Here is a 17,536-nt window from a genome sequence, read left to right on the forward strand (position 1 = left end):
GTCCTACTTTTGCATTCCAGTCCCCTGTAATGAAAAGGACATCTTTTGGGGGTGTTAGTTCTAAAAGGTCTTGTAGGTCTTCATAGAACCGTTCAACTCTTCAGCGTTACTGGTTGGGGCATAGACTTGGATTACTGTGATATTGAATGGTTTGCCTTGGAAACGAACAGAGATCGTTCTGTCGTTTTTGAGATTGCATCCAAGTACTGCATTTCAAACTGTTTTGTTGACCATGATGGCTACTCCATCTCTTCTGAGGGATTCCTGCCCACAATAGTAGATATGGTCATCTGAGTTAAATTCACCCATTCCAGTCCATTTTAGTTCGCCGATTCCTAGAATGTTGACGTTCACTCTTGCCATCTCTTATTTGACCGCTTCCAATTTGCCTTGATTCATGGACCTGACACTCCAGGTTCCTATGAAATATTCCTATGAAATATGCTGTAGCATCCTCGTTCCTCACCTCCACCGCCAGATGATTCTTCCTCCCTAAAACTCCCAGGAAAATTCTGTCACCAAACTCCACCGTCCACTATCCCTTCTCACAGCAATCACCTACAGCCTCCTGGGTCACCCTGCTTCATTCCCTGAGGTTTATATCCCAGTACTCTCTCCAACACTACTCCTGTCCTAAGTTTTGGTTATTTAAAAACCCATGTACATGATCCTTCCAATACCCTATCCTTGTTAGTTCTGTAAAAGCTTCACTACCAATGACCTTTTAGAGCGCCCAGTCTCAGCTACCCACTTCTATGGCTTTTCATATAACCATTAACTACAACCTCTCTGTAAACTCAACTAAGAATCCTACTCTCCAGCTACCACCTGCCAGGCTCTCCAACTTACTCTTAGTAGGTTGATGATGACAGTCATCTTCACCTCCCTGGGGCTGGTGAAACTGTGACCTTCCCACTTTTTAAACTGTCTCTCACCATCCTAATGTCCTCCCTTTCTTTCTTAGCCAGCTTAAATTCCACCATCAGTCAAGAAGATAACTCTCTGTACTGGCCTCCTCACTTCATACTAGGTTAAAACCATAACCCTATTAATTTCTACTTGTCATTGAGTAGAAATTTAACCTAGTCATCATCAACTTACTGGGAGTAAGTTGGAGAGCCTGGCAGGTGGTAGCTGGAGAGTAGGATTCTTAGTTGAGTTTATAGAGAGGTTGTAGTTAATGGTTATATGAAAAGCCATAGAAGTGGGTAGCTGAGACTGGGCGCTCTAAAAGGTCATTGGTAGTGAAGCTTTTACAGAACTAACAAGGATAGGGTATTGGAAGGATCATGTACATGGGTTTTTAAATAACCAAAACTTAGGACAGGAGTAGTGTTGGAGAGAGTACTGGGATATAAACCTCAGGGAATGAAGCAGGGTGACCCAGGAGGCTGTAGGTGATTGCTGTGAGAAGGGATAGTGGACGGTGGAGTTTGGTGACAGAATTTTCAAACCTGGGAGTTTTAGGGAGGAAGAATCATCTGGAAGTGGAGGTGAGGAACAAGGAAGATTCCTTCCCACCTCTGGCACACTGATTTGAGAGATATGGAGAAGACATTTCATTTTGAAATGCCTGTAGGGACAGAGGTGGGCTACTGTTGATGACTGAGGAACAAATAAAAGTCAGTCCTGATGGTCTGTTCTCTTTGCTATGCTGGGTAACAAGTCACCCAAAACTTGGTGGCTTGGAACAATAATCATTTTATTTTTTCCTCATAATTTCCGTGGGGCAGGAGCCTGTGAAGGTCTCGGTGGGTGGGTCTCCTTCATTCCTTTCATGTGTTTACATGCACATAATTGTCGGAGCTACAGTAGCTGGTGACTGAGCAGCTGGGGACCAACAAGCCGTCTCTTTTCTTCATATTGTCCCAGCTTCTCCATGTACTACCAGTGTGCGGGACGATTTGAATTTCTTTATCAGATCAGATCAGATCAGTCGCTCAGTCATGTCCGACTCTTTGCGACCCCATGAATCGCAGCACGCCAGGCCTCCCTGTCCATCACCAACTCCCGGAGTTCACTCAGACTCACGTCCATCGAGTCAGTGATGCCATCCAGCCATCTCATCCTCTGTCGTCCCCTTCTCCTCCTGCCCCCAATCCCTCCCAGCATCAGAGTCTTTTCCAGTGAGTCAACTCTTGACATGAGGTGGCCAAAGTACTGGAGTTTCAGCTTTAGCATCATTCCTTCCAAAGAAATCCCAGGGCTGATCTCCTTCAGAATGGACTGGTTGGATCTCCTTGCAGTCCAAGGGACTCTCAAGAGTCTTCTCCAAAACCACAGTTCAAAAGCATCAATTCTTCCGCGCTCAGCCTTCTTCACAGTCCAGCTCTCACATCCATACATGACCACAGGAAAAACCATAGCCTTGACTAGACGGACCTTTGTTGGCAAAGTAATGTCTCTGCTTTTGAATATGCTATCTAGGTTGGTCATAACTTTCCTTCTAAGGAGTAAACGTCTTTTAATTTCATGGCTGCAGTCACCATCTGCAGTGATTTTGGAGCCCGGAAAAATAAAGTCTGCCACTGTTTCCACTGTTTCCCCATCTATTTCCCATGAAGCTTCCCTTTTATCCCTCCTCATGTCATGTCCCCAGACAACTGCTGATCCACTTTTTGTCAGCCTTGTTTAGTCTGCATTTTCTAGAATTTTACAAACACAGAATCTTTTTTTTAATATGGCGGCATCTTTTATTCAGCATATTTTGCATTTCATCCATTTATGTATCAGTTATTCATTCCTTTTCATTGCTGTAGGATCCTGTTGCATAAATATGCTACAGTTTATTCGTTTGCTTGTTCATGAACATTTGGGTTGCCTTCAGTTTGCAACTATTAAAAATAGAAACACCATAAATATTAGTGTAGAAGGCTTTGTATGAGCATATGCTTTTATTTCTCTTTGGGGAATGCCTGGGTCATGGAGTAGATATATTTCAATTCTTTTTTTTCTTTTTTCTTTTGGCTCCCCTCAGAGGCTTGTGGGATCTTAGTTCACTGACCAGACAATGAACCCAGGCCCCTAGCAGTAAAAGCAGGAGTCCTAACTACTGTTTATTAAATTGTTTAGCTTTTATTCTTCAGAAACCCCATTTACTCATATGCTAGACATTTTTTGCCAGTCACCACTTTTTTTCCTTCCTTTCTTCTTTCCTTTCTTTTCATCTATTCTTTGGTACCCGTTAGATGTTCAGTCAGCTATCTTCTTTGGGTACCTTGTAGTCAGTATTACTTTCTCTTCCTTTTCTTTCTTGATTTTGTTTAACTTCTGATTTGACTCCCAATTGCCTTCTTTTTTCATCTGAGTTTTTAGAAATTTTGATTGTGTTTTTTTCCATACTGCAAATGCTTGTTTGACAATTTAATTTCAGATGGCTATTGCATTTTCTTCTGTTTGTGATTGTTAGTTGAGAATTTTTGTCACCTAAAATATTTCTTCTTATAATAGCTTTGTATGGATATCTTGGTGGTTCATTTTGAGATTTCTTGTAACAGTTGAAATGTGATGAGTTTAGACTGCTGTGTATTTGTGTCTTTTAAGAGTGCCCACTTCTAGTGATAGAGTGGAGCAGGACTTTCTTTTATAAGTAGTACCTTTTGCATTGGCAGAAGTGACGTATCTTCTGCTTTAAGGAACATCTCCCATTCCAAGGGCAGCATAACCTTAGACGAGTCAATTACTTGTTTGTGGTTACTTTCCATATCTACAAAATGATTTAATGATTTTAACAAGTGTGTATTTATTTACGTTTGGCTGCGCTGGGTCTTTCTTGCTGCTCTGGCTTTCTCTAGTTGCAGAGAGCGGGGGCTACTCTACTTGCTGTGCCAGGGCTTCCCATTGCAGTGGCTGGTTGCGGAATACAAGTGGCTTGTTGCAGAATGCAGGCTCCAAGGCACGAGGGCTTCAGTAGTTGCAGCTCCCAGACTCCAGAACACGGGCTCAATAGTTGTGGCTCCGGGGCTTCAGAACACAGGCTCAATAGTTTCGACACACAGGCCTAGTTGCTCTTGCTGCTGCTGCTAGCGCTGCTAAGTCGCTTCAGTCGTGTCTGACTCTGTGCAGCCCCATAGACGGCAGCCCACCAGGCTCCCCCGTCCCTGGGATTCTCCAGGCAAGAACACTGGAGTAGGTTGCCATTTCCTTCTCCAATGCATGAAAGTGAAAAGTGAAAGTGAAATCTCTTAGTCGTGTCCGACTCCTAGCGACCCCATGGACTGCAGCCCACCAGGCCCCTCCGTCCATGGGATTTTCCAGGCAACAGTACTGGAGTGGGATGCCATTGCCTTCTTCTCAAGTTGCTCTTGAGGCATGTGGAATCTTCCCCAATCAGGGGTTGAACCCATGTCTCCTGCATTGGCAGGCGGATTCTTTACCACTGAGGCCACTGGAAAAGCCCGACTTAATGATTTTTAAGTACTTTTTACTATAGAGCAAGATTAATAGTTTTATATGAGAACGTATTTCTCTCTGTATGGTGGATATTAACAAGAAAAAGAGACATTCATTTTACAACTAAATGAGTTTTATATCCAACCTCTTTGGAACTTATCAGTTGACTAATATTGTATAAAATCCAACGTACAAATTAATGGTGTTTTATAACCTGTCTTCCCTTCACCAACATTGTGTATTCAAACTTACCTTCAACTCCTCTATAGCATGGAAATTATTCTAGTTGGACTTGTTGCCCCACTGACCTGTCAAAGTGTGTATTTTTGAAAGTAAAGTGAAGTGACAGTGAAAGTCACTCCGTGGTATCCGACTCTTTGTGACCCCACGGACTATACAGTCTGGAATTCTCCAGGCCAGAATGCTGAAGTGGGTAGCCTTTCCCTTCTCCAGGGGATCTTCCCAACCCAGAGATCAAACCTAGGCCTCCCACATTGCAGGCGGATTCTTTATGGGCTGAGCCACAAGAGTTTTTAATTGTGGTTTCAAAAAAAGACTATTATCATCTTAACTGCTGTTAAGCATACACCTCTGTGTGCGTGTGTGTGCTCATTGCTCAGTCGTGTCCGACTCTTTGCGACCCCATGGACTGTAGCCCGCCAGGCTCCTCTGTCCATGGAGCTTTCCTGGCAAGAATACTGGAGAGGGTTGCCATTTCCTCCTCCAGGGGGTCTTCCCGACCCGGGGATGGAGCCTGTGTCTCTTGCGTCTCCCACATTGGCATGGATATGCTTTACCTCTGTGCCACCTGAGAAGCCTGTACGTTTACAGTAGTGTTAAATATATTCATATTGTAGTACAGTAGATCTCCACAACTTTTTAATCTCGCAAAACTGAAACTCTACCCATTAAACGTTTATTTCCTCCTCTTCTTTTAAAGCCTGAGGTAACTGCCATTCAGCTTTCTGTTTCTCTCACTTTTACTTCTTAGGTCCCTCATATGAGTGGAATCATACAGGCAGTGTGTTTATTTTTGCTTCCATGCTTTTTTTGGCTCATGGTTGTCCTTAGAATGCTTGGTAGTTTCTTTTCTATCTATCTAAATCCTTTTAGTTTCTATTTCCTAGCCCGTTTCCCCCATGATCATCCACCGTATGTTTCCTCTTTTTAATTGAGGTATAATTGACATACAACATTATATTAGTTTTAGTTGTACAGCATAATGATTTCAAATGTATACATATTTCAAAATGATCACAATAAGACTAGTTAATCTGTTACCGTCAGTTCAGTTCAGTTGTTCAGTCGTGTCTGATTCTTTGCAACCCCATGGACTGCAGCACGCCTGGCCTCCCTGTCCATCACCAACTCCAAGAACTTACTCAAACTCATGGGCATTGAGTCGGTGATGCCATCTAACCATCTCATCCTCTTGTTGTCCCCTCCTTCTCCCACCTTCAGTCTTTCCCAGCTTCAGGATCTTTTCCAGTGAGTCAGTTCTTCACATCAGGTGGCCAAAGTATTGGAGTTTTAGCTTTAGCATCATCAGTCCTTCCAATGAATATTCAGGACTGATATCCTTTAGGATTGACTGGTTGGATCTCCTTGCAGTCCAAGGGACTTTCAGTAGTCTTCTCCAACACCACAGTTCAAAAGTATCAATTCTTCAGCACTCAGCTTTCTTTATAGTCCAACTCTCACATCCATACATGACAACTGGAAAAACCATAGCTTTGACTAGACGGACCTTTGTTGGTAAAGTAATGTCTCTGTTTTTAAATATGCTGTCTAGGTTGGTCATAGCTTTTCTTCCAAGGAGCAAGCCTCTTTTAATTTTATGGCTGCACTCACCATCTACAGTGATTTTGGAGCCCCAAAATATAAAGTCTGTCACTGTTACACTGTTTCCCCATCTATTTGCCATAAAATGATGGGCCTGGATGTCATGGTCTTAAGTTTTTTGAATGTTGAGTTTTAAGCCAACTTTTTCACTCTCCTCTTTCACTTTCATCAAGAAGCTTTTTAGTTCCTTTTCACTTTCTGCCATAAGTGTGGTGTCATCTGTGTATCTGAGGTTATTAATATTTCTCCCAGCAGTCTTGAGTCCACCTTGTGCTTCATCCAGCCTGGCATTTCACATGATGTACTCTGCATATAAGTTAAATAAGCAGGGTGACAATATACAGCCTTGATATACTCGTTTGCTTATTTGGAACCAGTCTGTTGTTTCATGTCCAGTTCTAACTGTTCCTTCTTGACCTGCATACAGATTTCTCAAGAGGCAGGTAAGGTGGTCTGGTATTCCCATCTCTTTCAGAATTTTCCACAGTTTATTGTGATTGACACAGTCAAAGGCTTTGGTGTAGTCAATAAAGCAGAAATAGATGTTTTTCTGGAACTCTCTTGCTTTTTCGATGATCCAGTGGATGTTGGCAATTTAATCTCTGGTTTCCCTGCCTCTTCTAAATCCAACGTGAACATGTGGAAGTTCATGGTTCATGTACTGTCAAAACCTGGCTTGGAGAATTTTGAGCATTACTTGCTAGCATGTGAGGTGAGTGCAATTGTGTGGTACTTTGAAGATTCTTTGGCATTGCCTTTCTTTGGGATTTGCAGTCAGGTTGATGGAAACAAATAGCCCCAGGTCATTCACCTTAAAATCTAAATAAACAAAGAAACAATTGGCCAACCAGAGGTATAGAATTGGTATAGAATTTAAAGACTCAAGCGACAGTTTTCTATAACAGGTTAACCTGGGGTGTCCTCTAATGCACATTAATGAAGTCTCCTTTATGTACAGCTGGGAAGGTCCCCTGGAGGAGGAAATGACAACCCACTCCAATATTTTTACCTAGAGAATCCCATGGACAGAGGAGCCTGGCGGGCTGTAGTCCACGGGGTCACAAAAAGTTGAACACGACTGAGCAACTAATACTTCTTTGGGATTGGAATGAAAACTGACCTTTTCCAGTCCTGTGTGCACTGCTGAGTTTTCCAAATCTGCTGGCATATTGAGTGCAGCACTTTCACAGCATCATCTTTCAGGATTTGAAATAGCTCAACTGGAATTCCATCACCTCCACTAGCTTTGTTCGTAGTGATGCTTCCTAAGGCCCACTTGACTTAGCATTCCAGGATGTCTGGGTCTAGGTAAGTGATCACATCATCGTGATTATCTAGGTCATGAAGATCTTTTTTGTAGAGTTCTTCTGTGTATTTTTGCCACCTCTTCTTAATATCTTCTGCTTCTGTTAGGTCCATACCATTTCTGTCCTTTATTGAGCCCATCTTTGCATGAAATGTTCCCTTGGTATCTCTAATTTTCTTGAAGAGATCTGTAGTCTTTCTCATTCTATTGTTTTCCTCTATTTCTTTGCATTAATCACTGGGGAAGACTTTCTTATATCCTTGCTGTTCTTTGGAACTCTGCATTCAAATGGGTATATCTTTTGTTATGTCTGTCACCATACTTGGTTACAATTGTTTTTTCCTGGTGTTGAGATTCTGAGTTTTGCATTTTGCAGCGTGTAGTGCAGTGTTATTAACTGTAGTTAGCATGCTGCACGTTACAGCCCATGACTGACTGACTGCATAACTCGAAGTTGGTACATTTTGACTCCCGGTGCCCTTTTCAACCCCTCCACCCCTGTTCCTGGAAACTGCCAGTCTGTTCTTTGAGTCTTTGAGGTTGGGCTTTTTATTGTTGTTTGGCTGTTTTGTTTTTGTTTCTAAATTCCACATAAAAGTAAGATCACATGGTATGTATCTGTCTTTCTCATTTCATTTAGTGTAATGCCCTCAGGGACCATTCATGTAGTCTCCAAATGACAAGATTTCATTCTTTCTTATGGCTGAATAATATTCTATTGTATATGAACAGGTATCCCCTGCTTTTTTAAGTTGACTTTCTGCCACTTTGGTTTCATAAAAGACCTACATTAATATGTGTTTTCATTAACTGAAAGAAATCCAGAGAGGATTTTCACTTTTATGAAAAAAAAAAAAAAGTGAAAAGTAAAGATAACACTGTTTTGTTTTGCAGCAAGGCATGATAGAGGCCGCATGCCACCCAAGCAGCGAGAGTGGCATCACCAGGCTCCTTCCCCAGGAGCTAACTCAGCGTCAAGGCAGAGTAGCTTTGAACTGTGCCTGTGAGCATCTGTGCTTTATCCTGATTTTTTTTTAATCCATTAGCAGGTTATATTCTAACGTCATTGATTCTTTGCTTTATTCTGTCTCCATTTATAAAAGATTTCATAGGAATATCCTACTTTCAGGTTTTTCAGGTGGTGGGCAAAACCTGTATGCATTTTGTTTCCATTCTCCCATTGTTGGACACTTCGCTTATTTCCATCTCTTGTCTTTTGTAAGTGATAATGCAGTGAATGTGGGGGAGGGGGTGCATGTATCTTTTCAAGTTAGTGTTTTTGTTTTCTGTGGATAGATTCCATTAGTGGAATCTGCTGGATCATGTGGTAGTTCTGTTTTTTGAGGAAACTTCATACTGTTTTCCACAGTGGCTGTGCCGGTTTACATGCCCACCAGGAGTGTACTGTTGTCCCTTACGTCTCCATCCTCATCAACACTTGTTATCTTTTTTTTAATGTGTATATATTTTATTTTATTTTTTCAAGTTCATTTTTAATCGGAGGATAATTACTTTACAATGTTGTGTTGATTTCTGCTGTACAACAAAGTGAATCAGCCACAAGTATACATATAGCCCCTCCCTTTAAGCCTCCTTCCCACCAGTTATTGCCTTTTTCATAATAGCCATTCTAGCAGGTGTGAGGTGATGTATCATTGTGGTTTTGATTTGCACTTACCTAATGATGTTCAGGCTGGTTTTAGAAAAGGGAGAGGAACCAGAGATCGAATTGCCAACATCCGCTGGATCAGGAAAAAGCAAGAGGGTTCCAGAAAAACATCTGCTTTATTGACTATGCCAAAGCCTTTGACTGTGTGGATCACAATAAACTGTGGAAAATTCTTCAAGAGATGGGAATACCAGACCACCTGACCTGCCACTTGAGAAACCTATATGCAGGTCAGGACGTAACAGTTAGAACTGGACATGGAACAACAGACTGGTTCCAAATAGGAAAAGGAGGCTGTATATTGTCACCCTGCTTATTTGACTTATATGCAGAGTACATCATGAGAAATGCTGGGCTGGAAGAAGCACAGGGTGGAATCAAGATTGCCCGGAGAAATACCAATAGCCTCAGATATGCAGATGACACCACCCTTATGGCAGAAAGTGAAGAGGAACTAAAAAGCCTCTTGATGAAACAGGAGAGTGAAAAAGTTGGCTTAAAGCTCAACATTCAGAAAACAAAGATCATGGCGTCTGGTCCCATCACTTCATGGGAAATAGATGGGGAAACAGTGGAAACAGTGGCAGACTTTATTTTTTTGAGCTCCAAAATCACTGTAGATAGTGATTGCAGCCATGAAATTACAAGACGCTTACTCCTTGGAAGGAAAGTTATGACCAACCTAGATAGCATATTAAGAATCAGAGACATTATTTTGCTAACAAAGGTCCATCTAGTCAAGGCTATGGTTTTTCCGGTGGTCATGTATGGATGTGAGAGTTGGACTGTGAAGAAAGCTGAGTGCTGAAGAATTGATACTTTTGAACTCTGGTGTTGGAAAAGACTCTTGAGAGTCCCTTGGAATGCAAGGAGATCCAACCAGTCCATTCTAAAGGAGATCAGTCCTGAGTGTTCTTTGGAAGGACTGATGCTAAAGCTGAAACTCCAGTACTTTGGCCACCGCATGTGAAGAGTTGACTCATTGGAAAAGACTCTGATGCTGGGAGGGATTATGGGCAGGAGGAGAAGGTGATGACAGAGGATGAGATGGCTGGATGGCATCACCAACTCAATGGAAATGAGTTTGAGTGAACTCTGGGAGTTGGTGATGGACAGGGAGGCCTGGCGTGCTGCGATTCATGGGGTTGTAAAGAGTCAGACACGACTGAGCGACTGAACTGAACTGAATGATTGGTGATGTTGAGCATCTTTCCATGTACCTGTTGGCCTTCTGTGTCTTTGGACATACACATTCCTCCTTACTTTATTATAAGTGATACCTAAAATAATGTAAACACTGAAGTGAGTCCCCTGTAGGTAGCATATAGGTGTTTTGTGTTTTTTTTTAATCCATTCAACCAGGCTGTCTTTTGATTGGAGAATTTTGTTCATTTCCATTTTAAGTAATTGTTATGTAGGTTTCTTACTGCCATTTTGTTAAACTTCTGGAGGTCTCATAGTTCTTCTGTCTCCTTATTTCCTCTCCCTTTGTGGTTTGATCATTTTATCTAATGGTATGCTTAGATGTTTTTGTCTTTATCTTTTGAGTATTTCCTATAGATTTTTGCTTTTTGCTTTGTGGTTACGAGTCTTACATATAATAACTTATATTTATAGTCATCTATTTTAAGTTGATAATGAGTTGAATTTGAATTGGTTCTAGAGCTATGCATTTTTATTCCCCTCCACATTGTGCCTTTGATGTCACATGTTACATTAAGCTTCATTCAGAGAGTACAGTGAGCTTGAGCCAGACAGAGAGGGTGAAAATGTTGCATCTGGCAGCCTCTGAGCATCTCCATAGATCCCTGATATGCACCAAACTAGAAGCCTTCTCCTCAAGCCTAATTTTCTGGACAAGCAATGGGCCTATTTCACAGAAAGACTGGGGTGTGTTTCAGTCTGTTATTGGTGCAGTCCCCTGGGGGCAGTAGCCTGCCAAGGACCATTTCTTTGACTGTTGGTCCTGTGGGACCCAAGAACATGCGCCCACCCTGGGCTGCAGCTGTAAAAACCAGTACACCAGACGTAAATTATTAGGCCATCAGATGTGCATACGTCCCCTGTGGGAGATAACTGGTGCTGTGGAGAGCAGCAGAGGGCAAAGATGGCCCTTGTAGGCTGGAGTGAGGCAGACAGCATAAAGACAGTGTTCCTCGCCTCTGGTCTCAGTGTCCTAGCCAGTCACCAGACAGATGATAAATTAAATGCCTGGGCTTCCCAGGTGGGGCTCTCGGTAAAGAATCTGCCTGCCAGTGCAGGAGAAGTAAGAGTCTTGGGTTCCATCCTTGGGTCAGGAACATCCCCTGGAGGAGGGCATGGCCATCCACTCCAGTATTCTTGCCTGGAGAATCCCATGGGCAGAGGAGCCAGGCAGGCCACAGTCCATAGGGTCACACAGAGTGGGACCCAACTGAAGCGACTTAGCACGCATGTGTATCCTGCAGACCACCACTTTAAGATAAGCACATGAGCCTCTTACAGAAAGTCTGGGTACCTCTCAGCCAGCTGCTTCCGCACCGGTATTATGGGGGAGGAGGGGTTCCAAGCATGGGAACCCTTTCAGAGCCAGTCCTCAGTTCTGTTCCTTTGTGTGACTTGTAGATAAAAAACCCCTTGTTTTATTGTTGTTGTTTTTTAATAGTAACCCGTTTTATTTTTAATTAATGACTTTTTAATAAATTAAAATTTATTTGGGTCTTCGTCGCTGCACAAGGGCTCTCTCTAGTTGCAGAGAACAGGAGCTGCTGTCTGGTTGAGGGGCATGGGCTTCTCGTTGCAGTGGCCTCTTGTTGTGGAGCATGGACTTTCGGGGCACACAGGTTTCTCTAGTTGTGGTTCCCGGGCTCTGGAGCGCAAGCTCAGTAGTTGTGGCACACGGGCTTAGCTGCCCCACGGCATGTCGGGTCTTCCCAGGGCAGGGATTGAACCCGTGTCCCCTGCATGGCAGGTGGATTCTTATCCACCGTACCACCAGGGACGTCCCACTTTGTTTTTTAAGTTAGATGTTTTGGTGACTCATCTCTCAGTTACTGGTCTTAAAACTTGGGATACCTAATTTGGGGTTCAGACCTTTTCCTCCTCAGGAAGAAGATGCAGGTTTTTGCGTTTCCTCCTGATTGTGGGTCGCCACGCCAGGAGTGGAGTTTATGGCAAAATTCTTCCTCAGCCTTTCCTTCCCACTTTTGCATTAAAACGCTTATTGTTTGACTTCACATTTTAGTATTTTATTGTATTTGTTTTATATCATTCTTTTGTTTTGTGTGACAATATGTCTTATATCCCTGATTAGACCATCTCTCCTGAGAACATGATTTCATGTACCTCTCAGTGAAAAGTGCTTAGTACATGGTGGGCGCTCAAAAATATTTCTTTTTGGATTGGATTAAATATAAATAAAAAGAAATAGCTTAATTATTTTAGGTATTGATTATTTAATATCACTGCCTTTTAAAATTAAAATTAATTGATAAATCACTTTTAATGGTTTGTATCTTTAAACATTTTGAGAATTCTTTTTTTTGAACAATCTAGACACATTGTAAGGTCAAAAGGAAAAAATATTCTTTGGACCACAGAGTCAGTGGTTAGAACGGCCTTCCCAGAGTCTAGATACAGCTGAGCTGATGGCCGGGTGTTTTCCCATTCTGCCAGACTGAACCCCTTCATCTGCTCTTAGAAAAGACTGAAACTTGGGTTACCCCTGAACAGATCCACTTATGGTTGGTGGATAAGAGTTACATTGTAGAGTATTTACATCATGGCACTCCTAGAACATTTCCTTGTGTCTAGCTTTGGGGGTAATGTCACATAATTTCTAAGCAAATGGGCTTCTTGTGATTTATCTAGGTTATAAAATACCCCTTTTTAGTGTGACATTATGTCTGGATTAACTCTTGTTCCTCACACACATTTTTGATGAAACACAACCAAACGTGAGTTATCTTTATTCTTTACCTTTCCCAGAGTGATGATTCTGACGTTTGGGATGATACAGCTTTGATAAAAGCATATGATAAAGCTGTGGCTTCATTTAAGGTATGAAATGTTTATTTATTCTTTTCCTTATTTCCTCATGTATACTTATTTGGGAAGAAATTGATAACATACACCAAAGTGTTACAGTACATATTATTCAGTTCTAATTTTGAAGATTAAAGGATAACAGATAAATTAATTAGCTTCCTTCAGAAGTTGGTAACCTGACCATATGTCATCTCTTTAACAGAGGCAATTTAAGTAGTTTTCAAACATTATTTTGAATATATTTACACTATATCAAACTTTTGGGGTCTTCTATTTCAGATTAGTGGAAGGACAGTCTAAATTATACTTTTAAAATATTTAACAAACCCTTATTGAAATAATATTGATGATAAATAGCCGTAGTGCAGTAACGAGTATTTGCAGGTGTTTATAGTGTTCCTGGCACTGTTCCTTGTGCTTTACATGCATTAAATTAATTTAATCCTCCCCAAATCCTATGAGGTATCAAGTGTTCCTGATGGTGATGAATGTCAAGAAAGACACAGTTCATTTGCAGGGTGAAGCCTGTATTTTTGCAACCTAAACAAGACTTTTACACAGTTGTCCAATATGATCATTTTCTCTGCTGTTGGAGGTGTTTAGTCTCATTGAGCATCATGCCTGGCCCGTCAGTAGTCTGGGCACAGCATACACTCCCCTGCAGAGCACCAAGTGTAGCGTCTACTTCCTTTCCTGGTCACTCCTGTAGTATGAAGGAAAGAGGAGATCTGCATGTCATCCTTGATAACATGGATGAACTCTAAATTGACCAGTAACATGCTTTCCCACATACATTTAGACTGTCTGACTTGTATGACAGCCAGAGTTACCAAGAGAGTGCCGTGAAATGCAGATCAAAATAGGGCTGAATGTGGGATGGGTTGGTGATATTGAAGGGGGAAGTAGACTGAGTAAAGAAAAAGAACTGATGTGGGCAAGAGATAGTTTCCTTTTAGTGGTGGGGTTAATGTGAAGATATGAAATTGGTCAGAAATATTGAACTAAGGAGAAAAGCCAGAACTAGATAATAGTTTTGGAAGTTTGTTAGCATAGTAAGCATAATTGAAGTAACAGGAATAGATGATCATAAGCAGGTAAAGATGGCAGTTCTTATTGGGAATGCCCAAGTTTAAAACTTGACGAGAGAAGTAATAAAAGCATTAGGGCTCTGCATTGCTGTGTCATCAAAAATGCTGTGACTATCAAGAAAAATGATTGACAGAGAGGCTGAGAGTGGGGAGACTTGCTCGAAAGGGTCCTTAGAGCTGGTGATCAGTATATGATATCTTCAAGAGCAGTTTCTGTAGCCTGTGGGATGGTGACAAAGAGCCTCTCTGAGGTGGTAGGGCCTGGAGGCCACTTTGTAGTGGCTGAGTTACATTGTGACTTTTTAATAATATATCACTCTGTAACACATTTCTATTCACATTTTCATAGCACGCTCTGAAGAACGGTGACATTTCTGAAGCCTCAGAAAAACCAAAAGGCACACCTAAGAGAAAATCTGCTAAGAATAAAAGCCAAAGAAAGAACACCACAAGTCCTTCAAAGCAGGTTATTTTAAAACCACAAGATTTAACTTCTGAGCATTTCTTGTTACTGTCCTTATTAAATAGTATAAAATATCTTTAATTAAATGATTAGTACAGTGTTTTCCATTGACATGTAATCATAAAATTTCTGAAGCACCTCAACTTTTCTATTGTTCAGGAACATGCATGTTAATAAAACCATAAGGGATTAGGAGGGAATGACACATGCTAAATTCAGGACAGTGTCTACTGTATGTTGGGGTAGCGGGGAGGAAGGTGGTGCTTCATGGGAGGGGTACCTGAGGGCTTACACTGAATTGGCAGTGTTTGACTTTTCTAAAACTGAGACGTGTCCTCCTTTTCCTTCAAAATCCTAAAACTGTTAATACCCAGGGACTACATATTCTGGGTAGAGTCGCTTCTCCTATTTAAACAGTCAACCTAGAAGGTAATTAATTATTTTGGCATCTCACTAGTAGCTTTAGTGTTCTCTTTACCAAGGGGGAGCTAAACTCTTCCCTGGTGGCTCAGAGGTTAAAGCGTCTGCCCACAATGCGGGAGACCCAGGTTAGATCCCTGAATCGGGAAGATCCCCTGGAGAAGGAAGTCGCAACCCACTCCAGTATTCTTGCCTGGAAAATCCCATGGACGGAGAAGCCTGGTAGGCTACAGTCCACGGGGTCTCAAAGAGTCAGACACGACCGAGCAACTTTACTTTCACTTTATGAAGAGAGCTGATGTGTGATTGGGAACTTGCTGTGCGCTGGGCCAGGATACTGGACACTTGTCATGCTTCCCATCCTCTCTGTTTGTCACAGCACATGTGTGAGGCAGATTATACTACAACCACTTAACAGATGAGGGAAACACGGCTCAGAGTAATTAAGAAACTTGTCCATGATTATATAAATGACGGAATTATGTGGTATTTCGATTAGAATTCAAATTTATGTGTTTTGGGCCCCAAATCTTTTTCTCTGTAACATTCTGTCTCCCAGAACAGTTAACTGGAGACTCCCTCCTCCACCCCCAACTCCACCCCACTCAAACAGGATTACAGTTTACTTTTTTTTAAGAAATGTGTTTGTGTCTTTGGTTTCTTTTACAGTGGAAAGTTGGTGATAACTGTTGTGCCATTTGGTCAGAAGACGGGTGCATTTACCCAGCTACTATCGCTTCAATTGATTTTAAGAGAGAATCCTGTGTTGTGGTTTACACTGGATATGGAAATAGAGAGGAGCAAAATTTGTCTGATCTGCTTTCCCCAACCTCTGAAGTAGCTAATATAGAGCAAAATGCTCAGGAGGTAAGGATAAAAAAAATTAGAATTCTTAGAAGCAGAGACTAGATGAGAAACTTTGATCCACTGAAGCTTTAAATTTTTCTCAGTGATGCCTTTGTAACAAAAATACGTATATTTCTTTCTCTTAAAAGAATGAAAATGAAAGTCAAATTTCAACAGATGAAAGTGAGAACTCCTCCAGGTCTCCTCTAAATAAACCAAATAACATCAGGTCGAGAGCTGCTCCATGGAACTCTTTTCTGCCTCCACCACCCCATATGCCAAGATCAGGCCTGGGACCAGGAAAGGTAAACTTCAATCCAGGAAAGGTTTCCCAGGACGTGGTTAACAGTATTGGAACCTTCAGCCCCTGCATTAAGTGAATTGTAGCTTTTCTCATTAAACTGTTGGGGTGTTTTTTTGGCTGTGGATGCAGTCCACAGGATCTCGGTTCCCTGACGAGGGCTTGAACCCGGGCCACCAGGACCACCAGAGCTCTCCCTCATGAAGCTTCTGTAGCTTTCTACACGTGTTGTGAATAGGTACCAAGAATTCCCTGAAAAGGAAATAAGACAGTAATGCCTTTCCCAACAGTTTTTATTGAGTATAGGTGTTAGAGTAATAATTTAGCAAACTTAAATTTGAAAATATTTTATCATCAGCTGGATGTTGTACTCTAGTTCCTTATGGCACTTGTATAAGGTATATAAAAATTGGAAGAGAACCCAGTATTTACATCTGGTACAGGTGAAATCCAAAGAAGCTCCCAGATTGTTTTGTAGAGTAAAATGTAAATACTGTTTTTACTTACAGTTTTTTTGGTTATCAGTAACAAATAAAAAAGGTTTTTACCTTTGTCATAGAATCCAAATCCCTGTCCAGTTGTCTTGTTAAAGCATTGATTTCTTCAAGCAATAATACTAAACATTTTTTTTAATCAAGCATGACATTAAAACTTTTTCTTAGGATTTCCTGTTGAGAACTCCTTATTGAAATTTGTATTAAATTACGTTTTTCAGAATGATCAGACCTCTTAGTTTATATACATAATGCTTTGTTGGTCTCAGGGAGCTGATTTCCTTGTTAAGGAAGAGGTTTATAGTTTATAATATATATTTTTATAATACATACTCTTAAGTTAGCATGTGTAACTGAAAGGACATCCAATAGATGATACAGTTTAGTTTATGAAATTGTGGGAGAGATAGTCTTACATGATTGAAACGTCTTGCTGAATATTTGATCTCTTGCTTAGTAGATAATGAAAATTTTTCCTTATTTTGCTTTTACTTCCTGACTGTCTATATAGAAAGGAAGTGAGAAAAATCTAAATTTGTGAGTCTAGGGTCTTCCCTGTCAGTCCAGCAGTTAAGACTGTGTTTCCAATGCAGAGGGTGAGGGTTAGATCTCTTGTAAGGGAGCTGAGATTCTACATGCCCTACAGCATGGCCCTCCTTCCCTTCCTCCCACACCCCGCCGCGCCCCCC

General features: G+C 41.4%; 1 protein-coding gene across 2 annotated transcripts in view; it reads left to right on the forward strand.

Moving 5' to 3' along the window:
- LOC104998426 (survival motor neuron protein) overlaps positions 1-17,536 on the forward strand; it is a 32,608-nt gene that overhangs the window by 4,042 nt on the left and 11,030 nt on the right. For both annotated transcript variants that reach the window (XM_010853575.1, XM_010853576.1), the window contains exons 2-5: positions 13,176-13,247; positions 14,673-14,789; positions 15,876-16,073; positions 16,202-16,357. In XM_010853575.1, coding sequence (XP_010851877.1) covers positions 13,176-13,247; positions 14,673-14,789; positions 15,876-16,073; positions 16,202-16,357 — 543 coding nt within the window. The remainder of the gene's footprint in view (positions 1-13,175; positions 13,248-14,672; positions 14,790-15,875; positions 16,074-16,201; positions 16,358-17,536) is intronic.

Source organism: Bison bison, unplaced genomic scaffold, assembly GCF_000754665.1.
Source record: "Bison bison bison isolate TAMUID 2011002044 unplaced genomic scaffold, Bison_UMD1.0 scf7180017864329, whole genome shotgun sequence".
NCBI classification, from domain to species: Eukaryota; Metazoa; Chordata; class Mammalia; order Artiodactyla; family Bovidae; genus Bison; species Bison bison.